At 48.3% G+C, this 26,414-nt stretch overlaps 12 protein-coding genes across 12 annotated transcripts; 8 read left to right on the top strand and 4 right to left on the bottom strand.

Moving 5' to 3' along the window:
• Positions 1-677: 677 nt before the first annotated feature.
• On the top strand, positions 678-1,967 carry N7503_005858 (uncharacterized protein; the record flags this gene model as incomplete). Its single annotated transcript, XM_057065405.1, has 1 exon — positions 678-1,967. The coding sequence occupies one exon, from the start codon at positions 678-680 to the stop codon at positions 1,965-1,967; it is 1,290 nt and encodes a 429-aa protein (XP_056923148.1).
• A 704-nt stretch (positions 1,968-2,671) lies between these two features.
• Positions 2,672-4,859, top strand: N7503_005857 (FAD-binding oxidoreductase; the record flags this gene model as incomplete). The annotated part of the gene is made up of 5 exons (XM_057065404.1): positions 2,672-3,224; positions 3,298-3,682; positions 3,735-3,819; positions 3,889-3,927; positions 3,981-4,859. The coding sequence occupies 5 exons, from the start codon at positions 2,672-2,674 to the stop codon at positions 4,857-4,859; spliced, it is 1,941 nt and encodes a 646-aa protein (XP_056923147.1).
• Positions 4,860-5,332: 473 nt separating this feature from the next.
• N7503_005856 (Zn(II)2Cys6 transcription factor domain-containing protein) lies at positions 5,333-6,589 on the top strand (the record flags this gene model as incomplete). Its single annotated transcript, XM_057065403.1, has 2 exons — positions 5,333-5,404; positions 5,459-6,589. The coding sequence occupies 2 exons, from the start codon at positions 5,333-5,335 to the stop codon at positions 6,587-6,589; spliced, it is 1,203 nt and encodes a 400-aa protein (XP_056923146.1).
• Positions 6,590-6,859: 270 nt separating this feature from the next.
• On the bottom strand, positions 6,860-7,851 carry N7503_005855 (RTA1 domain-containing protein; the record flags this gene model as incomplete). Its single annotated transcript, XM_057065402.1, has 3 exons — positions 6,860-7,326; positions 7,385-7,633; positions 7,704-7,851. 3 exons carry the CDS (start codon positions 7,849-7,851, stop codon positions 6,860-6,862), a joined length of 864 nt encoding a protein of 287 aa, XP_056923145.1.
• Positions 7,852-8,591: 740 nt separating this feature from the next.
• Positions 8,592-9,588, top strand: N7503_005854 (RTA1 domain-containing protein; the record flags this gene model as incomplete). The annotated part of the gene is made up of 2 exons (XM_057065401.1): positions 8,592-8,739; positions 8,810-9,588. 2 exons carry the CDS (start codon positions 8,592-8,594, stop codon positions 9,586-9,588), a joined length of 927 nt encoding a protein of 308 aa, XP_056923144.1.
• Positions 9,589-9,996: 408 nt separating this feature from the next.
• N7503_005853 (thiolase family protein) lies at positions 9,997-11,374 on the top strand (the record flags this gene model as incomplete). The annotated part of the gene is made up of 4 exons (XM_057065400.1): positions 9,997-10,134; positions 10,186-10,820; positions 10,879-11,280; positions 11,335-11,374. 4 exons carry the CDS (start codon positions 9,997-9,999, stop codon positions 11,372-11,374), a joined length of 1,215 nt encoding a protein of 404 aa, XP_056923143.1.
• A 458-nt stretch (positions 11,375-11,832) lies between these two features.
• On the top strand, positions 11,833-13,327 carry N7503_005852 (class-II fumarase/aspartase family protein; the record flags this gene model as incomplete). The annotated part of the gene is made up of 2 exons (XM_057065399.1): positions 11,833-11,991; positions 12,044-13,327. 2 exons carry the CDS (start codon positions 11,833-11,835, stop codon positions 13,325-13,327), a joined length of 1,443 nt encoding a protein of 480 aa, XP_056923142.1.
• A 544-nt stretch (positions 13,328-13,871) lies between these two features.
• Positions 13,872-15,636, top strand: N7503_005851 (uncharacterized protein; the record flags this gene model as incomplete). Its single annotated transcript, XM_057065398.1, has 5 exons — positions 13,872-14,172; positions 14,222-14,859; positions 14,920-15,274; positions 15,331-15,449; positions 15,508-15,636. The coding sequence occupies 5 exons, from the start codon at positions 13,872-13,874 to the stop codon at positions 15,634-15,636; spliced, it is 1,542 nt and encodes a 513-aa protein (XP_056923141.1).
• A 1,050-nt stretch (positions 15,637-16,686) lies between these two features.
• N7503_005850 (fungal specific transcription factor domain-containing protein) lies at positions 16,687-19,205 on the top strand (the record flags this gene model as incomplete). Its single annotated transcript, XM_057065397.1, has 5 exons — positions 16,687-17,649; positions 17,705-17,827; positions 17,879-17,929; positions 17,988-18,112; positions 18,164-19,205. The coding sequence occupies 5 exons, from the start codon at positions 16,687-16,689 to the stop codon at positions 19,203-19,205; spliced, it is 2,304 nt and encodes a 767-aa protein (XP_056923140.1).
• Positions 19,206-20,958: 1,753 nt separating this feature from the next.
• N7503_005849 (flavodoxin family protein) lies at positions 20,959-21,993 on the bottom strand (the record flags this gene model as incomplete). Its single annotated transcript, XM_057065396.1, has 1 exon — positions 20,959-21,993. One exon carries the CDS (start codon positions 21,991-21,993, stop codon positions 20,959-20,961), a length of 1,035 nt encoding a protein of 344 aa, XP_056923139.1.
• Positions 21,994-22,520: 527 nt separating this feature from the next.
• On the bottom strand, positions 22,521-23,910 carry N7503_005848 (NAD(P)/FAD-dependent oxidoreductase; the record flags this gene model as incomplete). Its single annotated transcript, XM_057065395.1, has 3 exons — positions 22,521-23,510; positions 23,613-23,738; positions 23,821-23,910. 3 exons carry the CDS (start codon positions 23,908-23,910, stop codon positions 22,521-22,523), a joined length of 1,206 nt encoding a protein of 401 aa, XP_056923138.1.
• Positions 23,911-24,182: 272 nt separating this feature from the next.
• N7503_005847 (putative GARP complex subunit (Sac2)) lies at positions 24,183-26,410 on the bottom strand (the record flags this gene model as incomplete). The annotated part of the gene is made up of 5 exons (XM_057065394.1): positions 24,183-24,221; positions 24,275-24,310; positions 24,361-25,145; positions 25,195-25,489; positions 25,541-26,410. The coding sequence occupies 5 exons, from the start codon at positions 26,408-26,410 to the stop codon at positions 24,183-24,185; spliced, it is 2,025 nt and encodes a 674-aa protein (XP_056923137.1).
• Positions 26,411-26,414: the final 4 nt, after the last annotated feature.

Below are 26,414 nucleotides of genomic sequence, written 5' to 3'. Positions count from 1 at the left end.
GGGGTGATGGAAAAGGTGACGATTAGGCTGGCGGTAGTACAGGCGGCTCGGGCCTAGAACATGCCCCTGATTCACCTTCTCTACAGTATATGAAGATGTATATGCTGGGTGGCCGATGCCCAGGTGGATACTTCGAAATGGAGCAAAAATATCAAGGCTCCTCGGCAATCAGAAAGGAATACAAATGCTCTGGGGACGTAGGTACCTCAGATCGGACTTGCTTGACGGAATTGCAGGCAGAATAAGCGTCCAGGTCTTTCACTTTTATTTCCATTGGTGTTCGCAAGTTTCTTTCTAGGGCCGTGGAAGGGTTGCCTAAGAGGGGCAGTGAGCCTTGGTATTTTCATTTTACATATATCTTTCGTTTCTCTATTCAATTATGTAAAATCTGCTCAGTAATTGATCTGCGGTGTAAGGTCGTGGCGGTGGTAGTAGCGCGGCCAGAAAAGAAAAGAGAATAGTCATTCAACTACGGAAACTTCTCTAAATGTGACCCTAGTCCCGTTTTGCTTTCAGTCTAGCGCCTTCTTGCTACGCGGAAGAACCGCTTGAAGTGGGCCCTTGATACGAGATGACTCAACTTTGAATAATCCCATGAAATGCCGGAATGATCAGAAGCTAGGCAACCTGACTACCCAAGTTCCAAAGCATACACAAGAAATCTGCCAAAAAATACCATGCCTCCGATGTCGATCCTCGCATTACCAAACGAGTTAATTCTTCATATCGCCACATTCCTTTCAGAAGATTTGGACATCGCCTCCTTTCTCCAAGCAAATCACCGTCTGAAAAACCTCCTCGGGGACTATCTCTTTCAGAACAATTTATCCAGGTATGATGGCTCTGCACTGCCCCTGTGCGTCAAATATGGTCTAAAATCAGGCGTGCAAAAACTTCTGAAATTGGGAGCAAAAGGAGACGAAATCGATTCCGATTGCCGCACAGCATGGAGCTACGCAGCCGAGGATGGGGACTTCGAAATATGGCAAATGATTTTGGATCATCAGGTGTCTATTGGTCTCCAGCGACATATTGATAAGAAAGACGGCTACAGCTACCGCACCCCCCTCAGCTGGGCAGCGGGAGACGGCCAACAGGAATTTGCTCAATATCTGATCGAATCCGGAGCAGATGCCAACACAAAGTGCTCGAGACATCGGACACCATTGAGCTATGCAGCCCAGTCAGGGCACTTCACAATGGTTCAGTTGCTGCTAGATCAAGGGGCCGACCTAGGGGACTCAATCGGCTTAGAAGACGAAGATGGCCTGACTCCTTTACACTATGCTGCTTTTGAAGGGCAAGAAGAGATTATGAGACTACTCATATCGCTCGGTGCAGATGTCGACTGTATGAAGGGCGGTCGTATGGACATAATAGGCCCGACACCGTTGATGGAAGCGGCTCGAGGCGGACAATATGCAGTCGTGAGAATGCTTCTCGAAATGGGCGCAGATGTGAACAAAGGTGATGGAAGAGGAATGAGCCCCCTGCAATATGCTGCACGGGCAGGTGTTGGCGAGCCCATTAGGGAAGGCCGATGGCATCTCCCTAACACCATGTCCGACCAGCGAGGTCCTGGGTGTTTTTTTGATAAGATGGGTTATCGAGCTCTCCATAAATCAGGCACACCGGGAGACTATCTCACAATTGTGAAGTTACTGGTCGCTCATGGTGCGAATCCGAATGGACTGCATGATGATCGTGACGGATTTTCTCAGGGAGGTCCCCTTTACTGTGCGGCATGGGTGGGTGCCACCGAGATCGTTCAATTTTTGATTGATGTGGGAGCAGATGTGAATGGAACTTTCGCCATATCAAATCACACTGTGCTCGATGCCGCGGTAAGAAATGGCCACCTCGATGTGGCTGAGAAGTTACTTGCTAATGGCGCTGTCAATGCGAGTGATTTGGCAAAGCATACGCCATTGGATCACGCAAAATTTGCAGCTAAGATGGTTGACTAAGGCAAGTATTGACTTAAGTATGGATAATTATAGCGTAGGAGCGATATGTACTCTTCGAAAGGGATCTCCATGCTCTTTGCTCACGGTGGGGAAATCGGAAGGGAAGATGCGCTCAGCCTATGGTAGCTACTAAGGTAGGGAGTCTCAAAGTGCATACACATGCCTTTAATCGACATATTTATGCATGAGCCGTAAAGGCGGCATGCATTCACAGGTGACTGATGAAATTTCACGGAAATACTAAACAATAAAATGCTTACACCGCACGATGAGCTGTTACGTGAAGAAACTTCGCTCAATGCCCTCCTAGAAACATAAAGCCGGGCACCACACTAGAAATCGTCAGCCGTTTGACCCCGTTGATCTGCAGTGCAAGGCCTTGGCGGTGGGGTCTGCATGGTGGGTAATAGCGGGGCGAGGGAAGAGACCTGGAGTGATCAAGAATGCATTGGCCTAGTTCTCCACGCTGCAGTGCCGAAGAAAAGTGGAATTCCTCCGCTTTTTCACTCCTCATATGCATTGAGCCATCTGTTCTCCAATCATGTTGCTTACTCGCAAGGTCTACAATTTGTCAACGTGTTCAGTAACGGAATTACCCCTCGCATGTTATAAAAGGAGGGGTTTAGATTCTTGAGCTCGAAAAGTACATATTTGCCCGAAGGACTAGACATCTTCTAGCTTGGGCATTTTCATTCATATACGAAATGACTACCAAGCAGAATATCACCCGGCCGCCTCTCCTGTCTGAGAAGCACAATGGGATTTCAGAAAGATTGCTTGATCAGGCCCATAAAGCCAAAATAGGGATTTTTGAGATCGCTACTAAGCCTCAGAGCAACCGGACACAGATAGCATTGCCTCAGGGCGTCAGTCGTTCTGCATTTGACCAGGCAATTCAAAGCCTCCAGGGCCAAATTGGTCAAGAGAATGTTGAATTGGTAACGAAACTGGTTGACGGATGGTATTTACTCACACCCGGGTATCAGTTCAGAAGGCATGTCAAATTAACCCATTTTTCGACAGGTACATTGAGAGTAAGCGCAAACGCGACGCGAAATACGATAGGATTGGAGGGTCAAGTACTAAGCAACCGCACATTAGATCCGAATACCCACGATGGAATGCATGTGGCGGAAGAAGATGACTTCGTTGGCTCTGCTGTAGTCTATCCTAGTAGTACAGAGGAGGTACAGACAATTGTACGATGGGCCAATGAACATCGAATTCCCATCTCACCGATCTCCATTGGAAGAAACTGTACGTATTCGGTAGTTTCACAACTTCTCACGGCATGGGGATGGATGGAACACTAACATTATTTTCCAAAAAGACGGCTACGGAGGAGCAGCCCCTAGAGTCCGCGGTGCAGTTGTAATCGATCTTGGAAGGCGAATGAACCGAATCCTTGACATCAACCCCGACGACTGCACGTGTCTTGTGGAGCCGGGTGTCACATACTTTGCGTTGTATGAAGAGATCCAAGCTCGTGGCTACAAGCATCTTTGGATTGATGTCCCCGATATTGGAGGCGGGTCCGTGCTAGGGAATGCCGTCGACCGCGGTGTTGGTTATACGCCTTACGGAGACCACTGGGGCATGCATTCCGGCATGGAAGTGGTTCTTCCAACTGGCGAGGCAATCAGGACTGGCATGGGAGCTCTGCCGGGAAATAATAGTTGGCAATTATTCGCTCCTGGATTTGGGCCTACTCCAGAGTATGTAATACCTCTGGTCGATGTTGGATTGGTATACTCATATTCTCTGCAGTGGCCTGTTTTCCCAGTCAAATTTGGGAATCGTGACAAAGATGGGCTTTGGCTTGATGCCCAATCCTGGCGGACATGAAGCCTATGTATGTTTGCAACCTTTGCGACCTTCATGGAACCCAGCTATGACAGAACATCTGCTGACTTCATTCTAGCTCTATACTTTCCCCAAGGAGGAAGACCTCGCCCAGCTGGTAAGCCAGACCAAAAGAAATTACTGATCATCATATAATGACACATTTCTCAGATTGAAATCATTCGCCCCCTGCGAATTGCCATGATCCTCGAGAACGTTGCTCAGCTTCGCCATGTCAGTCTTCAGGTTGGACTTGAGGGCAAGCCGCGAAGCCATTATTACAACGGCAAGGGTCGCGTCCCCGACAATATCATCCACGACGTCGCCAAACAGCTTTCCCACGGTGACTGCGCATGGCTGTATTATGGCATGTCTTACGGCCCCCCGGAAATCCGCAAGTACAAATTGGATATCATCGAAAAGGAGTTTATGAAGATTCCTGGCGCCAGACGTATCGATCCATCGACATTGCCCCCAGAAGACTATTTCTGGGTTCGTGACCGTGTAGCGTCAGGGGTTCCTGAGCTTGAAGAGCTTCGCTGGGTGAATTGGCACCCAAATGGTGGGCATGTGGCATTCAGTCCTGTCTCGCCTGTCCGAGGTAAAGATGCAACGGCTCTGTGGGACATTGCGCGCCAACGTTGTGAAGAGTTTGACTTGGACTTATTCCCAACATTCGTTGTGGGGTTGCGCGAAATGCACCTTATTGTTGAGATTGTCTTCAACCGCGATGATCCCGTCATGCGAAATAATGCACGAGCGAGCCTTCGAGCTATGATTGACGATGCAGCGAAGCAAGGATATGGCGAGTATCGCACACACCTTGCGTTCATGGATCAAATTGCTGGCACCTATAACTGGAACGACGGGGCATTGTTGAAGTTCAATGAGAAAATCAAGGACTGCTTGGATCCGAATGGTATCATGGCCCCTGGAAAGTCGGGTGTTTGGCCGGCTCGTTATCGTGGACGTGGTTGGGAAATGAGTGCGAAGAACGAAACTTCCGAGGGCAATGGTATGAGCCCCAGTGCTGGCTCTTTGAAGATTTGACTCGTGTAGTTATTGAGTACTGTTGGTCAGGCGTTAAATATGAGATCTATGAGGCAATTGGTATAACCATAGGGCTCATCTCTTGAACGAAACGAGGATCATACATATGCCAATCAAAAGTTGACTGGCTGTCCTCACCAAGCTTAGATTTTCCCATGTCAACTGTCTCTGTAGCGAAGATTAGAATGGTATGAATATTTGTAGCTTGTTCAAAAACAATAGTGATGAAATGACAGGCATCTTATCTCTATATCTCGAAGCGAGTGATGTGGGGCAGCGTCAATATCCGCCAATAGTATCATCGTAAATATAGCTAGCGTCTCGTACTCGTGTTTCTCACCGCATTCGGGCTCCAATGTCGAAACATGGATCTGATCTTATTGCTGCCTTCCAATATAGCTCGATCGTTGAAAATATCATCTGCACAACCTCTTCGGCTATAACACTTCACCCTCGTACACGGTATATTAAGCATGATGCACCATCGCCGGGAACATACTAAATCCCGGCATGGCTGCATGACTTGCAAGACTAGACGCGTTAAGGTTGGAGATTATCTTTTTCAAATCATCTCGTTCCCCTGTTGATGGTTGCTACAGTGCGATGAACTACGACCTGTCTGTAGCAATTGCACCCAGAGGTGTGAAACATGTGTCTATCCCGGGCTGGGCCCTCACATTTTTACTGAGAGCACCCGAAAATCTCGGAAGAAAGCTCAATCGCCACCAGAAGATCGAACTAAGCTGTTGCCTGAAGCCCAATTTTTCACCTCAAATACCTGGGCCTCAAATCCTTCCGACAGTTCGAGTGCAGATTCTAGCTTGCCTTCGCTGGACATGACACAGCTAGAGCTCGTACTACAATGGACCAACCACACACACAAATTCGCTGCGCGGAGCGAAAAGACAAGAAAAGTCTGGGAAATTCCAGTGCTTGAAGAAGCTCTAAATGCGCCATTTCTAATGCACGGAATCTTGGCACTTTCCGCCCTGCATCTTTCGCATTTGCGTGAAGACGAAAGGTATGTGATGTGGCTAGACATCGCCATAGCACATAAGAATACTGCCTTGGTAATGTTCTCGGATCAGCTTCGCAACATTACCAAGTCCAATGCGAAAGCCATGATGGTTTTCGCGGGCCTGGCTTTTGCTTTTAGCCTAGCAAGTGCTGTCAACATAGGCACGAAAGAAGACGGGCCGGGCTTGAACGCGCTCACGGACGTCTTCATTTTAGCCCGAGGAGTTCAGACAGTGCTAGATGCGGAAACAGAATTTCTGCTGCAAAGCAACTTCAAACCACTATTCGATACTACAGGTCCGGAGGTTGATATCCCCGAGAATATTCTTGCTGCATTCGATCGACTTGAGCAACTGCAAATTCAATGCAACCAATGGGATAATAATATAGACTCTGCATCATATACGCGAGCGATAAAATTCTTGCGCGATCTTGCTGCTTTCACCTGTGCCGAGCCTACTTCGATGACCATGGCTGCTGGTTGGGCTATTCATGCCTCGCAGAGATATCTCGATGACCTCAGGGCTAAGAAACCTCTCGCATTGGTAGTGCTGGCTCATTACTGTGTGTTTCTACATATGGCTCGAGAGAACTGGTGCATAGGCCCTTGGGGCCGCAAGGTTCTATTAGAGATCACCCAAGCATTGGAGCCTGAATGGCATCCTCATATTGAATGGGCGATTCTGAATGTCTTCCCCTTCGGTACAGAATGATTTGTCTATCGATATCAACAACATAAGGGCGCGTTTTGGGATTCTTTTCTTGAATGACAGTCCTCATGTCGATTGCTTTGCGTTCCTTCTTACACTAAGTATATACCTGGGCGCCTGCCCATAAATGCACTAGCGCCTTTCTTCCGAAGATGAAACAAGTATTGATGAGTGGGAACTTGAAATAAGTGTTGAGATTCAGTTACACCGGTTACACTAACAAAAGAAAGTATCATAAAAAGACCCATTCATAACGACATCTTCTCATACTCGCTATACTCGGTCTTCACCAAGCTCAAGCGCCGAGCGGGGAACAAACTTCCGCGTCTTGATCATCTTCTCCGAATACTTTTCGCCACGTCCCAGCAAGCAATTGATTTCACTGGGGTGCGAATACTGAAGAACCAGCATCACGGAAAACATCAGCAGTGCATCGAATATATAGATGAAGACTTCGTGCTTCATAAGATACCCGCTGTATCCCTCTAGATACTCTACCACACGAACGATCGAGCGAACCAAAATAAGAATGCTGGAGATATAGAGGGCAGTCATATGCCGAGGCCAGATGTTTCCCAGATCAATTGAGCGACCAGTGGGGCTCTTTGAAATTCGTGCCTGGAACACGATAGCAGTGATTGTGAAAAGGCCAAAGAAGACAATCTGCACGAAGAGACCACCAATGATGACGTGTTCGCCAGTACTCGGGCTGCTAGAATTCGCAACCATGAGACCCGCTCCTGTTATCTTGTTAGCACAATGCTTTAGACGGCCATGGCTGATAGAGAGTGCGCCTACCTGAGGCTTGCATCAAGAAAGACAAAACGTCACCAGCCACAAAGATCTTGGTCAACCATTTGAGCTTGATTACCGAGCATTTCTCCGCATCAGTCATGAAGATGATCCGACCAAGAGTCATATAGATGCTTGCGGCGAAAAAGGCGGGCGCGATCAGGATCAAGGCGCTTTGTATGACATAGGGACCTTCGGTGAAATTGGGTGACTCGCGCGAGGATAGTAAACGGCCAACGTAACCGATAGTTTCAACTATAGCAATTCAATCATGTTAGTATAACTTGAACGCATCAGAGCGCAGCAGATAACAACTCAAACTCACGAATTCCTCCAATCAAAAATGGAATCATGAACCATGTTCGTGTCCGCACGAGTTGGTAAAAGTGCAGAAGGGTACTCAGCCCAAATAACACGATGAAGATCGCCGCAGCCGCAGCCGATGGGGTGTAATAGTAGTATGTAAAGTTCATCGTGATTATTGACAGACTCAGTCGATGTTTCAAGCGAAAGGGGGTATAGCGGTCAATTGAACAAGTTTATTGACTCGTTTTGCTAAAAGCAGAAGCGAAAGCAGAAGCAGAAGCTAAGGATGTGGAATGAAAGTCCTGGACCCTGAGAGGAGAATAAGTCTTATTATATATATTATTTGTGGAGCTAAATCTTCTATTTTTGCCGCCTAGTTCAGGAGTACGTGTATACACGGACAATGAATCCTTGCTATCACGAATATCTCGGTTTCGTGTCTTTGCCCTAATTAGGAATGGTTTATGTGGGGTATCGCGTCTCTGGCCAATCGCTGCACCCACAGCCTCGTTCGTACTCGTAACTTTATCCGTGCGTGGTATCTACGGCTCAATGGTTTACAGATGAAAAATCTTCTATTCGTTCCAGATTTCGTATACTTGTCCTAGAATGGGTATAGCTTATTGAAATTGGCTTTCTAGCTTGATTTATTGCTCCAGCCCACACTAAATTTAATCGTTGCCTGGAGAAACCCAGTATTGTCTTAGACGCTAGCTAATCTACCAGACTAACAGAGAATTGTCTCCATAGAATCCAGTAAACGAGAATATTTGTTCCTTCTTAAAAGGACCATTCTTCACAGTTTCGCCTTTTAGTCTTCCCTTGCTACGTTCTTTCAAATCCTCTATCGGTCCTTTCTTTGGTGTGATACCCTTTCCTTGGTGTGGTACCACGTCTTCCTTTCATTATGACCTACAACCTTTACAACTATGACCCATCACCTAGCGCAGCTGTCGCTTTTGCGGTTCTCTTTGGACTTTCAGCAGCATTTCACATTTGGCAGGTCATTCGAAACCGAAGCTGGTTTTTTGTCCCTTTCGTCATTGGTGGAATTTGTAAGTTCTCTACTGAACACCTGGGCAACACCTACCTCAATATGGTAGCTAACCATATCTACACCTGCAGTCGAGGCAGTTGGCTATGCAGCGAGATACTATAGCGCAAAACAAACCCCCGACTGGACAACCATGCCCTACGTGATCCAGGAGCTTTTGCTTCTACTGGCCCCTTCTTTCTTCGCCGCGTCAATTTATATGATCCTTGGACGAGTTATCCGCCTTCTGAACGGCGAGTCAAACTCCCTTATACGGCCATCATGGCTCACAAAGATATTCGTGACGGGCGACGTCTTGTCATTTCTTATGCAAAGTAGCGGTATGGCCCTTATCACCCAACCCCCCTTCCCTAAAAAGCATCTGAGAAATGGCCTAACCTGTGATATCTGTAATTTAGGAGGCGGCATGCTCGCAACAGCCAAAACGACATCCAGTGTGAGCCTAGGCGAAAACATTATTATCGCAGGCCTTTTTGTCCAGGTCATTTCCTTTGGATTTTTCATCGTTGTCTCAATCATCTTTCATCGCCGTATGGTCGCGACTCCGATGCACCTACTGGTCAAGACGCGCATTCCTTGGACACGCTATATGAGGGTCCTCTATGCTGCCAGTGCGCTGATCTTGGTTCGATCGATCTACCGTGTGGCTGAGTATATCCAAGGGAATACTGGGTACCTGCAGAGTAAAGAGGCTTTCGTGTATATCTTTGATGCGACTTTGATGGTGATTTGTTCTCTTTTGTTCAACTTCTTTCATCCAAGCGATATACTCTCGAAGTCGCACGAAATTGACGAGAGGGAGGATTTGGAAATGATGAATCAAGGCGGGTACAGGAGTTACAGTGCATGAGGCTACCAGCAACGTGTGAAGGAGACATTCTACATATATATGATGACGTCATCGAAACAAACTCATAGTCTTGCGAAGCTTCTCCTCAAATCTTGATAAGAGACAAGGAAGATAGATCCCTGGGCACAAGGGTTCACCCTGTCCAATTGCTCAAGAGCTGCGGCAATGGCGGTAACTTTCAAGTTGGTGTATTGAAAACAAAGTATTGACAGAAAATCCCCCACATTGTACCACCCCGCAAGAAAATACATGTAATGTGATGTAAAAAGATAAAGATCATCGCATGGGAAGCGCCCCACCACCTTCAGAGCACCAGATCCATCCCCACACTTCTGCATACCCCGGTATCTCTTTAAGAAGCTTGCGTGCTCACTTACACACTGTCATCGATGTGCACAAACCCTCAATATGCTTCGAAAGACAGCGGGAGAGGTTCTCAAGAAGAGTCCAAACGATGTGGTAGTGCTCTCCGCAGTACGAAGCCCCATCGCACGGGCATTCAAGGGCGGTTTCAAGGATGCGTACCCTGAAGAAATCCTGATGCCTGTAAGCCACCTTTTTGTTTATCTCTTTCTTGATTCAGCTAACTTTCCTTAGGTAATGCAAGCGGCCGTGAGGCGAGCAAATATCGATCCTGGCCAAGTCAACGATGCAATGATTGGCAATGTTCTTGCGGAGCTAGGTTTCGCAAAGACCGGGCGCATGGCCCTCAATGCTGCGGGGTTCCCGAACTCCACGACTTTCCACACAGTCAACAGGCAGTGCTCGAGTAGTCTACAAGCGATCACACATATATCACACTCGATTCTGGCTGGGCAAATCGATGTCGGGCTCGGTGGTGGTGTGGAGAGTATGTCGCGAAACTATTCGACGCGTGGAATTCCTGTGGATGTGTCGCCTACCCTTAAGGAATCACCTATAAAGGATGCTCCAGATTGTTTAGTGCCCATGCTGCAAACATCTGAAAATGTTGCGTCGCGGTATGGAATAGGTCGACGTGAGCAGGACGAATTCGCGGCGGAGAGTCAACGACGTGCGACTGAGGCGCAGCGATCTGGCAGGTTTGCGAATGAGATCATACCTATTCCAGTCAGATCAATTAGCGCAGGTATTGATGAGGAGACTATCATGATCGTTGAGCGTGATGAGGGTGTCCGTACGAACGTGACTGCAGAGAAGTTGGCAACGCTGAGTCCTGTGCTAGAGAATGGATTCAGTACTGCTGGGAACTCGTAAGTCGCATGCATCACCGGAGACGCCAGCAACCATTGTTTTCTAAAGGTCATACAGGTCGCAAATCTCCGATGGTGCTTCGAGCACCATACTCGCTCGCCGCTCTTGGGCTGATGCCCGTGGATTGGAGCCAATTGCACGGTTTGCCGGCACCCAAGTTGCTGGCTGTGCCCCCGATGAGATGGGGATCGGGCCCGTTCTCGCTATTCAGAATCTTTACAAGTATCTAGGGATTGAAAACAAGGACATTGACATTGTGGAGATGAATGAAGCCTTTGCAAGCCAGTCGATTTACTGCATCCGTGAGCTTGGTCTGGACATGAGCAAGGTCAACCCAAATGGTGGTGCCATTGCTCTTGGACACCCTGTTGGGGCGACAGGTGCTAGACAGGTCGCTACGCTTCTTTCTGAGCTCCGAAGACAAGATAAAGAAATGGGTATTGTGAGCATGTGTGCTAGGTAAGATTATTCTGGCTCTAGACGATACTAACTTTGCTAATGTTGAATTGTTAGTACCGGTATGGGGGTGGCATCTCTCTTTATTCGCGAGTAAGCCAAGAATATCTAGCTATATACCTTTGTAGATGTGAAATAAGAAAAGAACCTCCTACAGCAAATAACACTGCTACTACTCTAAGTATGAGGCCATCCACAGCGCCTCTTTCATACAAACGGTGACTCAAGGCAACGTTTCCATGCCCCAAACCAGCTTCTACACCACAATAAGGACTTCCAAGGTTTTGGCTTCCCGTATCTCTCTTTGCATGCTACATGTTTATGCTATTTAAATCATTATATCCGATTGCAATGTTTATGCTAGTTATGCCTTGGCTCGTCGACCCCACATAGCACTGGAAGCATGTGGGGCTCTCCCCACCAACAAGCCCCCAATTCCTAACGGACCGGACTACTTGGGGAAGATAAGTCGATAAGGCTGGTCCAATTGTGATTGTGAACAATTCATTGAGAGCAGCGTTTGTGATTTTTTGAGCTGGAGAGCCATCGAAAACCATGTCTATCTTGGTGCGTCTCGCGCGCCCTTTATCACGGACGACCACTCGGACCGTCCTTTCCGGCTCTTCTGCCACTGGACGAAGGTCAATTGGCTCCGTCAGTGCAATCGATTCGAGCATATTCCGTACCTTGTTCGGAACCGATGAGATTCGCAAGGTATGTCAATTGGCAGAAGATCTCATCACCGCGAGACTAAACGTTTACGTAGGTCTTCGATGATGAAGCATACATCCGCCGCTGCGTTGATGCAGAAGCTGCATTGGCTCGAGCACAGTCCCAGTGTGGTGTGATTCCGTCTAAAATCGGAGCTCTTGTTACACAGCGGGTACAAGAATCAAATCTCGATTTTGAGCGGCTGCGTCTCGAGACTGAAATTGTCGGCTACCCAATCTTACCGCTTGTCCGTCAGCTGTCAGATATATGTGGTGAGGAGGCTGGGAAGTATGTGCACTGGGGTGCCACGACGCAGGATATTATGGACCTGGCCAGCGTATTACAAATGAAAGAAGGACTGAATATTGTCGAGAGACTTTTGAGGGACGTCATCAAAACTCTGCGTGTATTATCCGAGAAATACAAGGATACCCCTATGGCAGGGCGAACACACTTGCAGCATGCGCTTCCCGTGACCTTTGGATACAAGTGCGCCGTATGGCTATCTGGCTTTCAGCGACATCTGGAGCGACTAGAGCAGCTCCGAGACCGGACTTTGATGGTGCAGTTTGGTGGAGCGGCAGGCTCGCTTGCATCTCTAGGAAATGGCGACGATGGCCTCCGCGTACGCAAGGCGTTGGCAAAAGAGCTTGATCTGACCGACCCTTCGATTACTTGGCATGTAGCGCGCGACGGCGTGGCTGAGATTGCCAATTTCCTTGCCCTGGTGGGCGGGTCTATGGGGAAGCTAGCACTGGACATTATTATCATGTCCTCGAATGAGCTGAGTGAAGTGGCTGAACCTTTCGTGCCTCACCGGGGAGCATCATCGACCATGCCTCAAAAGCGCAACCCGATCTCTAGCGAGGTCATTTTGGCTGCGTCTAAGATTCTTCGGTCAAACGCGGGTCTTGTTCTTGATGGAATGGTCGCTGACTTCGAACGTGCCTCGGGTCCTTGGCACTTGGAGTGGGTTGCTGTCCCAGAGAGTTTTGTTCTAGCTGTTGGAGCCTTGTCTCAAACGCATTTTGCACTTTCTGGGCTTTCTGTCAATAGCAAGCAGATGCTGGAAAATCTTCACTCTACCAAGGGACTAATTGTGGCTGAGGCTGTCATGATGGGCATGGCACCATATGTGGGCCGCCAGCGGGCGCATGATATTGTGTATGAGGCCTGTCGGGAAAGCATTGAGAAGGAACGCACCTTGCTGGAATGTCTTCTTGAGAAGGAAGAAGTTACGGCCAAGATGGACCAACAACGTTTGAGCGAACTTTGTGACCCAGTGAACTACTTGGGTGCTTCATCCCGGATGGTAGATGACGTTCTGGCGATTTATTGAGAGCGCCCATATAGGCACCCTAGAATATCTACTCTTCAATTATACATGGCATCACCATTGACATACATTCCTAATACTGTGCATACATCCTTGAATATGACCTCATTGATAATATCAAAATATTGCAAATGCAAATTAATCTGGGAACAGAGTATAGCTCAAGGTAGCATAATATGTCATAATCACGAAAGCGGATATCATACTGTCCTCCAAAGTACTGCTCCACATCCACATGGCCCCGCAAAGGTCTCATGCTGTGGCGCAGTGGCTCCGATCAAACCCAACACTGATCCAAGATACCGATAGACGAATGTGGTCAATGTGGGTCCTGCAAGATGTGGATGTGCACTCCCCATATGGGTCTCATATTGCTGAAATGGGACATACCTTTCAAGAAAGCTGCCTTCTAGGTAAACATATCGTCTTATAAACCTCTGGAACACGGCGTAAGTCTCGAACTGCGATCTTAATTCACTTTTCCTAGATTTTTCATGGCTGACTTATACCCTTCATCCTAAAGCTTATACTTTGTCTTATTCGCAAAATGACTGCTCCACCCATCGAGGAAAGAAAGCCGGTTAAAGACCTGACGAAGGTCTTTCACTATACAGATACCATGACTCGCAAGCCCACAAGAGACAACGATCCCTATGAATACATGGCCGGTTTTGGTAACCGTCACCAATCCGAAGTGATTCCCGGGACTCTACCAGCAGGCCAAAACAATCCCCAGGAAGCTCGATTTGGGTTGTACACGGAGGGTCTCACCTACTCCGCCTTCGTAGCTCCTCGGCATGCCAACTTCAGCACTTACATGTACCGAGTGCGGCCAGCTGCCGCTCATAGTATGTCTTCAGGATCTTGAAACTGGCTGTACATCCTAACATATTACAGATGGCTATAAGGCCAACATTCCTCACAAAGCGGATATTGAGAATTGCTTTTTGAGCCTAAACCCCAAAGTGGCGACACTAGCAGAACAGGGTGAATGGGCACCATTTCCCCTACCCAGTGATGATGAGAGAATCGACTTTGTGGACGGATTACACGCGCTTGGGGGAAGTGGAGACCCTAATCTGCGCGAGGGCATTGCTCTCTACGTCTTCATGATAAACACAGACATGGACCACCGCGCATTTTGCAACACAGATGGAGACTTCCTTATCGCCGCCCAGCTGGGTAACTTGGATATTCAGACGGAACTAGGAAAATTGTTCCTGCAACCTGGTGAAATTTGTGTGATTCCTCGTGGTATCCGCTTTACAGTCCGACTGGGCCCTGGTCACAATACTGCTCGCGGTTACATAACAGAGATCTGGGGTTCGAGATGGGAACTGCCAGACCTGGGACCATTAGGAGGACATGGACTAGCCAATCCGCGTGACTTCTTACACCCTGTGGCCTATATCGATGAGAATCTTCACGAAGACTGGTCTATTGTGAACAAGACAAATGGATCTTACAATGCCATCGCACAGGACCATAGTCCCTTTGACCTGGTGGCCTGGCATGGAAATGTTGTCCCTTACAAGGTGAGTTTTATACCCATCCCCTGAATCTTGGTATCAGACTAACGCTGAAGGACTTCGCAGTATGACTTGACAAAGTTCTCGTCTCAGAATGCGACATCTATCGACCACACTGATCCTTCCGTCAACTGTGTTTTGACAGCCGCATCTCGCGACCCCGTCACACCCCTGGCTGATTTCTTGTGGTTTGGTCCACGCTGGGATGTCGCCACCAACACCTTCCGTCAGCCATACTTCCATCGTAACTCGGCTACGGAATTTTTGGCCTCTCTATATGGAAATGGCCTTGGTCGCTCTGATGACTTCCTTCCCGGTGGGGGCAGTGTAGAGACCAGCCACACACCCCATGGAAACTTCAATGAGGCCTACGTGTATGAGATGAGAAACCAGGTGAATGAGCCCCGAAAAATCCTAGAAGGTGAGCCACCGCGTCCTGATACTTGATATCCATAATTGCAATGCTGATGATCCAAGATCAAATGACTATTATGGTGGAGAGCAGCCGATCTTTCTTGTTCACGGAGTATGCGCGAAGCGGCTGTGGCACTTTCAAAGATCAAGGCACTGACCCAAGGGCGTGGGATGCGTTGCCAGTGAGTTTTGTCAGCCAAACCATAGAGTATTGCTAATTAACCTCTCCATTCCTCTCAGGACAAATTCTCCTCGTACCCGAATATCCAGAAGATTCTCCAGCGGGTTAAAGAAGACAAGGAGGCTCGCAAGCAGCATCTGGAAATATTTTATGATGATGATCACCTGGCGGAGGCGGTCAATCAATAAGAGTGTTTGTCCACGTTTGTCTTTGTATCTTGTTTTGTCTTGATTCAACTTAGCCTCTTGATGTCATGAGAGCCGGCAGTGCCTTTTGTCAATTACCGAAATATGTTGCATTCATGCAGCCAATGGGATGACTCGAAGGCCGGCTGACTCAGCTTCTGTATCTCACGACGCAGATAGTTCCATAGAGTCGCCGCGTATGCTGGCTAGATTGTGTTATTTATAAAGATATTCGATTATTCGTCGCCTTCCTCTTCGTCCCAAGAAAGTCACCACTAAACAGACCAGCATAATATGCGGTGAAATAGCCTTAGGGCTCGGAGAACTGTCCCTTCTCACCCCACGGGGAATTTCCCAGCAGCTTGGGCACTAGGGGCCCATGCACACGCCATGAGTTTATGCCAGCGGCCGTTGATTGGATATGCTTCACGGCACATCCTCGGTAGATTTAGCCACCAGTGGAATGTCCAAACATGATAGGAGATGGAAATGGTCACTTCTGAGCTGCGATCGGTTTATTCCCCAGGGAGCTGACTAAGGTTCCCCTCTTCCGTCCCAACTTGTGGGGGAGGTGTTAGTTTCTTGTTTTGCTCACTCTTGCTCAATGAGAGATCACCATGTGCCTTCTGTGATGTATGATTAATATTTGCAAGCTCCGTCATGGTCCTTCGAAAGTGCACTATCTGTGACCGCCGGTTCAAGAAGACAGAGCATTTCAAACGCCATGAGCGGTCACGTCAGTGTCCCCGAACCGTATGAAAATTAATTCTATTCTGACGCGTCAATTCAGACACCAAAGAGCGTCCCTATGAGTGCAATGTCTGTCACAAAAGTTTCTCTCGGAGGTAAGATTCTATATTGCGTGAAATCCTCCAATCAAACGACCGCAATATATGATATAGCGGTAATCTGACGGTTCTAAACAGCGACGTCCTGAGTCGCCATGCCAAAGGCCACAATCAAGCAGGCACAGCTGCCAGTGCCAAAGCGAAAGATTCAGCAGTCAACCAAATACCAAATCGACACCTTTCCACTGTATCCGGAGCCTCGCCAATGATAGCTGGCCCTGGTATAGAGAATGGAACGCATTTATTACCCACCATTAGTGCAGATGCGCACCAAGTCCCCAATGGTCCAAATCCGCGTGATATGTCACTATCCACTCCTGGAATTCCTCATTCACCATTAGACTTTCTTGCCAACATATCGGCACAGCACGGCCGAGCCGATGCCGATCTCCACCCCATGTTGCTTGATGAACAACAGCCGTACTTCGGCTGGAACGAGGTGACCACTGCAGATCAACCAATGCAGCAAAGCGGTGCAGGGCTCGAAGGTGTACCTAGCGACATGCTGCAATTGTGGCTCGAGCCCCGCACAGATGGGGGCTCCAATCACGGATCGCTGGATATGGGCAATTTCCCGATAATGGGAGACAATATGGTGATGACACCAGATCAACAAAACCGACATTCAGTCGACAGCGGCAAGTCTGGAGGTGACAATATTCCCAACGAAAGATTTGCCAAGGTGCAGCGGTGCTGGCTTGCACCAGCGAATCACACTGGTCGACTAATGAACAGCCTTTGGCGTGATATTGTGTACACCAACGTCGACAATGTCTTTTCTGTCAAATCTTCAGCCTTTCCCAATGATATCAACCTACTTCAAGGGTCACGATATGGGGTTGATGAAGAATGCAGACGCTCTCTCCAGGCAGCATTTGCCCAAACCTCATTTGCCTTTCCCCAGATGCAGTCACCAAGCAATGATGTCGCTTCTCCTGCCATGTCTGGCTCGAGTTCGGCTCCATTCCCTCATTTCCCTCCGGCAGAGGTTCTGGATATGGCGTTAGACCATTTCTTCCGCACATTTCATCCTCTTGTACCGTTCGTTCACCTTCCGACGTTTTCTGCAAAGAAAACCCGCCTGCCACTCCTCTATGTAATGTGTCTCATTGGAATGATGCTCCTGGGGACCAAGGGCACATCAACGTTTGTTTTACGGAATTTTACGGTTAGTACAAATGACCTATCTTGGGTGGGGAGCCCACTGACCTTTTCTCTTTTAGCATGTGCTTGAGAAGATTACCTCCGAGCTGGCTAAATGCACTATGGGCGTGGAGAGCCCCGCTAACACCATGTCCATCTTTGCCACTATGTTTCTATTCTTGAACTTGGCTGTTTTGACAGGAGTTAGTCCCCCTAGTGCGACGTCCACCTGTTTAGCCGCTGATGACTTTTAGGAAAAATCACATTTGGAACAGTGCCAAATGCTGTATGTCAACCTTATGTCGGTATGTAAAGTCTTCCGTGGGGATACTTATTCTGTTGCAATCATACTTACTCTTGTAGATTACACAACGGCATGGCCTCTTTGCGGCGACCGAGGGCCAAATACTTGACATGAGCCTTTTCGAAGGCGTGCCTGACATTGACATGAGATGGAAAGCCTGGAGCAAGGTTGAATCTACTAAGAGGTATTTAATTCCCTCTCTTATCCTTATCTAAAGCTACTAATCTGTCAAAAGAGTTATTATTGGTCTTCTTCTGTTAGATTCATGGTATTCGTCCCTACTTTCAACAAGTCCAATTGTTATCCCCGACACAATACAAATCATCATGCCCTGCAACGAAGCTCTCTTCCGCGCACACTCGTCAATGCGCTGGACTCAGCTCATCCGCAGTGGCAAAAGGATACTCATGTCAACGGTGCTGGCGCCGTCAGAAAATATCAACATTCCCACTCTAGACGGCCCTATTGACGAACTCAGTATCCAAGCTGTGCTCGCAATGGTCCAACTACGCCAATCAGAAGCTTACCACCGCCTCCTCTCCAATCGCGCCAGCTATCCCTTCGCCCCCTGCCACACATACGCAATGGACGGTCGATCCCGATGTCTTCCGTCCATCCAATCGCAAATTTCAACAGAATACGGCGAATCACTCCTTCAACTCAATCCAAACTCCCTTGTTATGTGGCACCACATGTGCATGACCCTAACGGCTGACATTCAGATCTTCGACTTCGCAGCTGGTCGAGCGGGACCAATCCCAGCGCGAAAAGCGCTCGATGATATTTCCGAGTGGGCGCAGACCCCCGCTGCTAGGCGAGCATGTCTACATGCAGCACACATCTATAAAGCCATGGTCAACCGCAAAGCATCCGACCACCCAACCTTCCACTCGGTCTTCGCTGTGTTCTCTGCCGGCCTGGTATTAGGCTTATACACATTCATGGTCCCCGATTCTGCCAACGCGGCATCTAGCGTCGGATCGATTGATCTCATGGATGACATTGACTGGCAGCAGATCGGAACAGAAGGTTTCACCAGCTTTATGGAACCTAGGGGCAGTCAATCATTTTCACCGACGGACGATCCCGCTGTAAACTTCATTCGTAATGGTGCTACGATTTATCTTCGCGGTGTGCCTTTCCAAGGGGGGTACCAGTCTGCCCGGAGGATCTTGCTCGATTATGCTAGTCTTCTCAAGGACTCGGGGAAGTGGAGTGTCAAGAAGTTCTCGTATGTACTTCATATCATGAGTGATGTTTTGATGGATGTGGAATGAACCGTCCTTAGCCATGTGTTTTATTACTGGATGTCTAGTCTTGTCATATTCTGTGTATATTACTTGTTTCAGTTCAATATCAGACATCATATCGTGCGAAGTATATGTATCAATATCAATGAATGATTGTCTGTTGTTAAATTGGTATATCTTGATAGTAAAGACATGGCTGTTGATGAAGAAGGTGTATATCAAACGCTGTCCCCACGGTACAATGTGACTTCTTTCGCAGAGCATTTTGGTCGAGAGGGTGATCCTCAAAATCACCAAAATGCAAAGTTTGGGGCCTGATCTTGACTCTTCGCGTGAGGGGTCGATCTACGTGAGAGGTAGTGAAGGAATGATCCTCCAGGGCTGGGTCTTGAGACACCCTCACTCCCCGCTCCAGGGTATAAAAACCCCCATTGTTTTCTTCTCCTCTCCCTCTTCCTTCTTCTTCATCCACCTCCCACAAGTTCCATTTTCCACTTTCAACTTTGAACTTGCTTCATCCTTCCACTTTGAACTTGTTCCCAGCTCTTCCAAGTTCCAACCTCGTTACTCTTTCTCCTCTTTGCTCTCCGAAATTGTCTTTCGTTCTTACTCCTTGAACTTCGAACCTGGTTTCCACTTCTTACAAGTCCCACCTCCAAGTTCAAAACAGAACAAAATGAAAACGGAACAACAAAACATTCCTTTCTTCTTCCTTTGAACTTGCTCCATCCTCAAGTTGCACCTTTCTTTTTTGAAGTACTTCCATATCCCACTTGACCTTTCAACATGCACCCATGCATCCAATCAACTCCGCTGCGCCAGGAAACAGTACCTGAACTCGTCATCAGTCAATTCTTTCCTCTCCCAATAGAACAACAACAACTAAAACCCTCTTGGCCGGCTCAAGCCCTCTCCGAACAGGCATCACTCAGCTACAAACCACATATCATCAAGCTGAGTGTCAGGACGAATCCATTTTGGACCGAGTGACAAACAACGCACCGACCTTCCCCCCAGGTCTCGACTACATTTTCGACTCTGGCTTGCGGCACATCCTCTCTGAACATGCGTCACTCAAATGTCTCAATGCTTGAGTGTCAGGGCAAATTCAGTTTGGACTGTGTCACAGGCCTACAACAAAACCCGATCTCATTGTGGTGTGGAGGCACAAGCCACAGGTTTACAACGACGGCATGCGGTGAAGAAGCACCGGCCAACGAACATCTTGTTGTGCAATTCCACTCTGAACAAGCGTCACTCAACAACAAATTCCCGAATTGAGTGTCAAGACAAATTCAGACTGGACTCGACAACAAACACCTCACAACCTCCATTCAAGCCACTGATTACACTGGTCATCAACCCTCCATTTTTGCCTCGGAGAACTTCAAGGTTTGTTCAATATGATTATCTCCTAGGCTTCCTGACTAACCTTACAGAATGTGCAAGTCTTAGGGACCGGTCATTCCTTCGCACCTGAGAGCAATCATCGAAGTCGAACTCGAACTTGAACGTGAACTTGAACTCGCCACTGGCAACCAAAGAATAAAATAAGATAAATACTTCTTTCTTCCTCCTTGAACATCGAACCTATATGCATCTCCAAATTCCTCAATTATCAATCTCCCAAAATCTAATTTCGTCTATCCATCTATGTTCTTTCTCCTATCTCCGGGTTCGTCAAATAGCCCAACAATGAATCATCCACAAAATGTAATCAACGCATAGAATATTGACCGTAAAAATAAACCAAATAGAATCCTCTGCTCCCAGTGCTGCTTCAAATTTGGGACTGAATTTTCCTGGAATGGCTCGTGAGTGGGACCTTGGTGATATTGACTTGAGCCCACCGCTTTCGCTCCTCATTGATTGATTCGGCGTCCATTGCCGGTCCCTCCTGCATAGCCGCGTCGCGAAGATCATCAACATGTCTTAGTTTGCCCTTGAATGTGATACAGCTTGTCGTGGAATCGACCTCCCAAACCGGCTGGATCCGTCCATTTTCTCCAACAACAAGCTTCCCCCGAGCTCCGCAGGTAATGCAACCAATATCATTATCCTGGGTATAGTCGATCTCAACCTTAGACATATGGCAGTATGGACAACTAGCAGGGTCTTCCGGTCCAAGATACTTCGCTTCATCAAAAGTCTTTCCAATTTGACTAGCCACATTCTGACCCAGCTTTTCAGCTCTCTGAACCGCTTCTCCTCCACGTAGTAAGACCGATCCCGGACGGCCATATCCTCGGAATACGTGCTGGTCCACTACCTTTGCATGGAGAGAATAGACGAATTGGTGCAAAGTAGGCAGCGCCATGGTGACCTGGTCGTTGAAGGGGGATCCTCCCACAGCAATAAAGGCGGCGACTCTAGGCTTGAGGATCCGTTTATCAACCTTCATATGTTGGTAGGTCTTTTCGCCAGCCATCTGGGAATCAATTACTCGCTGCACAAACGCAGCATCGGTGAACGGGCCCAGGATTCGATCGACCAGCATCTTAAGAGTGCCTGCAGGTTGGTGACTGTAGATTGGTGTTGCGAAGATCAAGGCATCAGCTGCCAGAATTGCATTGAGCACATCTCTGCGGTCGTCTGGGACTGTGTCACCGCCAACTCCGGTCTGGCCAATTGTTCCCATGCTAACATCTTGTGCGCCCTCTAAAGGTCTGGGGTTTCGTGGCACAGAGACGGAGGGAACATGAATCCATGAAGTTGTTATGGATGAGTCGGCTTTCTCGGCAGCTGTCAAGGCGGCCTTGAGGAGGATCTCCGAGTTGCCATTAATTGTTCCGTTTCCAAGGCCGAGAATATGCATGGTGAATGGAATAGTAGATAAGTGAGATGGACCAGAATATGCAGAAGCTATGCCTTGAATTATTAGATATTTGAACTCGGAGTATCCGGCTAATTACCCCGGTTTTGGTGGGGATACATCTGGAATTCCCGAACCCCATATTTCAGCGATGGGAAAGACTTTATGCGGAATATCAACATCCTCTTCATAGATGTATTAGGCTATTACATTTTGAGGAGCTGGTTGCCATTTAATGGGCTGTGGTTGCCTTGGCTGTTCCGCTACATCCAGTCGTTTTAAACCGTCTGGGTAGTAATGTCTACTTACGTCCATTTAGCGACTTGAAGGGTCTACACAACAATTCATAAAAAGGACAAACTGATTATGTATACTGGCACAAAATCAGCAACTTTGGAATGGGGCTCTGGATTGTCTATATTTCGGGTATGAGCATCAACTTTTTCACAGCACCCATAATTCTCTGCCTTGTCCTGCGCTTCTAGATGCAATTGAGCCTGGAATTGATTTAGTACATATATCATAAATATTTACCGATGGAGAATTCCGTCCACCATTTCTCCGATCGCTAGCGAGCTCGTTAACCCGGGACTCTCGATTCCCAGCAAATTGACAAACCCAGGGAATCCTTCCTCTTCCTGAATGATGAAATCCTGGAATGTCTTCCCAATATTCACTCCACCACCACGAGTCAATTTAGGTCGAATACCGCAGTAGTCCAGCGCAATAGCCGACGGGTCCACACCGGGCATGTAAGACAGGATCTCGGGGATAGCTTGCTCCATGCGCGCGGGGCTAGGCTTCAGATCATTTGGATCATCGACCCACTCCACATCGGGTCCGAAACGGATTCGGCCACCCATATCCAGTGTAAGATGAGTGCCTAGACCACCGTGGCCGGGCAATGTTGCAGGATAGACCAGGACAGAAGTGCGCGGGCGAGACGCGGTGTAGGAGAAATAAGTACCCTTTGCATAAGCCGGAGTTCGGTGGCGCTCTTTAGGGAGAATAAGATTGTTGATAGCGCAAGCGCCGTGTCCAGCACTGTTTATAAGCGTCTCTGCGGTGATGGAGGTAATGGAGCCGTCTTCATCAGAGATGGCGGTGATCTTGTATCCCTCGCCAGGGATGTACTCGACGTTCGTCACGTGTGTCTTGAACGCGCAATCGCCGCCATTATTCTCGAAATCTCCATGTAGATAGGTCATCAAGGCATGACTGTCCACGATACCGGTTGTTGGGCTCTCGACGATGCCTGCATCGGCTTTGACATCTGGCTCGCGACGGGCTGCTTCCTCGGCGCCGATGAGCCGGGTCGGCGCATCGCTTAGGGATTGTGCGTGTTTGTGTACCCGAAGTGTGTATTCCCATTGCTCTTCTGTTTGGGCGACGATCCACTTTTTTGTGTTGCGGTGGGGGATGTCGTGTTTCGAGCACAGGTCATACATCATGTTGCGGCCCCGGATGCAGAGCTTTGTTTTCAGGGAGTCGGCAGGGTAGTAGAGACCCGCATGGATAACCTATATTCATAATGATCCCATGTCAGCTACATAATCCAAGTAGTTGACGTCAATTGGTTATAATGTTCGCGTTCCTGGTATTGAAACCTAGCGGGTGCTCACCTCGGAGTTGCGACTGCTTGTCTCCGTTCCCGGTGCATCATGGCGCTCCAGGACAATTGTCGAGGTGCCTTCGCGTGCTGCTAGCTGTCGCGCAACTGCAAGTCCAACAACGCCAGCGCCGATGACCTATACCGTGTTAATTGAAGGACTCGAGGCTGCTCGGCTGTCCTCGGTGGTGGGCGGCGAAGAACAGCTGGACGGAACTCACTGCATGGGTAAAATCGGCAGGACGAACTTGAGCGCTGGAAAAGCAGCGACTAAGCACCGGGCTGCGCTTTCTAATTCCACGCGCCAGCATCTTTGTGAGGGAAATGTTGGTGAGTTGCAACAATTGACCGGCAATTGCAGATAAGACAAACGGAGGCCCCGCGGAACGGAGATCTTGCCGATCAGCACTCGGAGTGCAACATTAGCAACATTAGAACTCGGTCACGCCATACAGTTAATGCGCAACTAAACCGACGGGAAAAGACCGAAGGGAAACAAGTGAATTAAATGCTTATATTCAAATACATGAAAGCGCTCATACAGAACTAGTGGGAATTTACGCCAGGGCAAGTTGCTATGCAATCAACGCTTGTTGCAGCTTTTAAGCATCTCGTCCAAATGCTAAAAGATCGTTAGTCGAGCTCATGAGACTAATGAATAAAGGAAGAACTCACCATTCTCTGATCAGTCGCTAATTTCCCTTGGGTATCCTGAAATTTAATCAGCATCTGGTGAACACGAAGTCAGGAAGAGAACGTACACTAATAATGGTTAAGATCAATGAATAATTGTTGTAAAGAAATCGCTCTCTGCGCTTGGCGTCTGTGCCGTTTCGACTCAACTTCGCCAGGAGGGAGTCGAATTCGGAGCGTAGACGAGCCAAGCTATTTGACACAGGTTCGTCATCACCAGCATCACTGCTAAGCACCAGAATTCCATGAAGGAGCTGGCCAAACCGCTGGGTCAGGAAGTGCGGTGCAGACGATTGTTTCAAATCGTCTCCGCCTGCAATGGAGAGCGCGGACATTGCACTGCGTCCGGTGTTGGAGCCAACTCGCTTGAGTGACTCGCCATGAAGATCCATGATCACCTGAAAGCGCGGCCATAGCTGCATGTTGATACCATTCACATATGAGTCTGCAACGGGAACTTTACGCCGCTGAAATTCAAAAGCCGAGTGTTGGTTCAGACGAACACACATTAAGACACCCAGCGAGTCATTAGTATTTTCGATGAGCTTCTTCGTCAAGTTTCGGCCAAGGGCGAACACCGGTTCAAAGATCTCCCCAGCCTTGCGCGAGATTTCATGGAAGGTCAGAGGAGAGAAAAACTCGGTGAGAAAAGAGTACTCGGCAGATACGTTGTCTACCAGAGCAACATTGAAGTTCCGGAACGGCAGTTCGATCCCATGGTAGGAGTGATCCTCCTCGGCAATGTAGGATGAGATGGCAGGTTGGTTTCCGTTGCGGAGAACATCAATTCGTCGACCTAGAGAGAATGGGTCGTGTGCGGCAGAGCCAGCTCGGCTGCCTGGGAGGATACCTCCTATGGTTCATTAAGATTGTTTGATAAGCAAGGGTATTGCGGGTCTTACCTGCTCTATGTGTAGAGGAATCACCTCCAAGTACTTCATTGCGATCACTCGGATAGACCTTGATCTTCTCAAGAGCTTGAAGATAGCGAGTGAAATTGGACGTATAGTACCAGCGCATGGTGTTGATGTATGCCTGGCAAATTTCTCCACTAAGAGTCGGATGCACCTTTGATAAGTAGCTATATAAATCCTTAAATTTCACCAATCGCTGCTGTTGAACGATTTGCGCGTTGATGTTGGGCGATCGCATCGCCCGAATTTGCGACACCAGATAGTCTCGGATTCGTTCGATCGCCTATAGCTGTCAATAGAAGGCGCTTGTCATGAGTCATAAATGGGATTCTACCTTATTCCTCACATCGATCAAGAGTGGTCGCACATCCTCAATTGCTTTGAAACCAGCTGATGAAGACGCCTTGGCTTCGATGCCGGTAGTCCGAGCGTCAATCTCGTTGAGAGCGCGCACCCAATTCTCATCCATAGGACCTTCAGCAATCGCACGAACGGCTTTCGGCGATATACTAATCTCCTCCACCGCGGGTCCAAGTAACCGTTCCACATTTCTCCGGTTCTCGAGCATCGCATTCAGCTGGGTAGAGCGGGTTTGCAATGTTTCAATCTCGGCGGACACAGCCCCTAACTCATTCTGGAAGTCATTCAGGTACAGCTCCACTGACTTGGAGACATCATCACAGCCGCTGATAGCAGTATGAAGATCCTGGAATTTATCTCGTTCCTGCTCGAATTGTTGGATCGTTTGTGCATTGACATTACTAGCAGGGGATTTTCTGGTTGGCTTCGGGGCTGCTTTCGCCACGAAATCCTCCAAGCTCAATCCTTCAAAGTCAATGGACTTCACTAAGTCTAATGGTCGCTTTTCTGGACTTGCGGATATCTGCAGAACCCCTTTGCCCTGTTTCTCCTTCCGAATGATTCCATTTAAGACCTCAAGTGGATCGGGAACCACCGCCGGGCGCGGTCGCTGAGCACTTGTCTGCCTCAATCCGGTGCCATTCGATGGACGTCCGGTTGCTGGAAGTGAGGCAGTTGAGTCATTCGGTGACACGAGTAATGAGGTCGAGGAGGTTGTTGAGGTATTGCCGGGACGGGTGTTGTAGGGGCCCTGGGAGAGCTGAGACGAAGAACGCCGGGGCAAGGAGGGATTACGATTACCCCCGGAGACAGTCGATTGGCCTGCAATGCGGTCACGCCACATTTTA

This window comes from Penicillium pulvis, assembly GCF_028828015.1.
Source record: "Penicillium pulvis strain IBT 33274 chromosome Unknown contig_23_segment0_segment0, whole genome shotgun sequence".
Classification (NCBI taxonomy): Eukaryota; Fungi; Ascomycota; class Eurotiomycetes; order Eurotiales; family Aspergillaceae; genus Penicillium; species Penicillium pulvis.
This window is presented reverse-complemented; position numbering and strand designations above follow the sequence as displayed.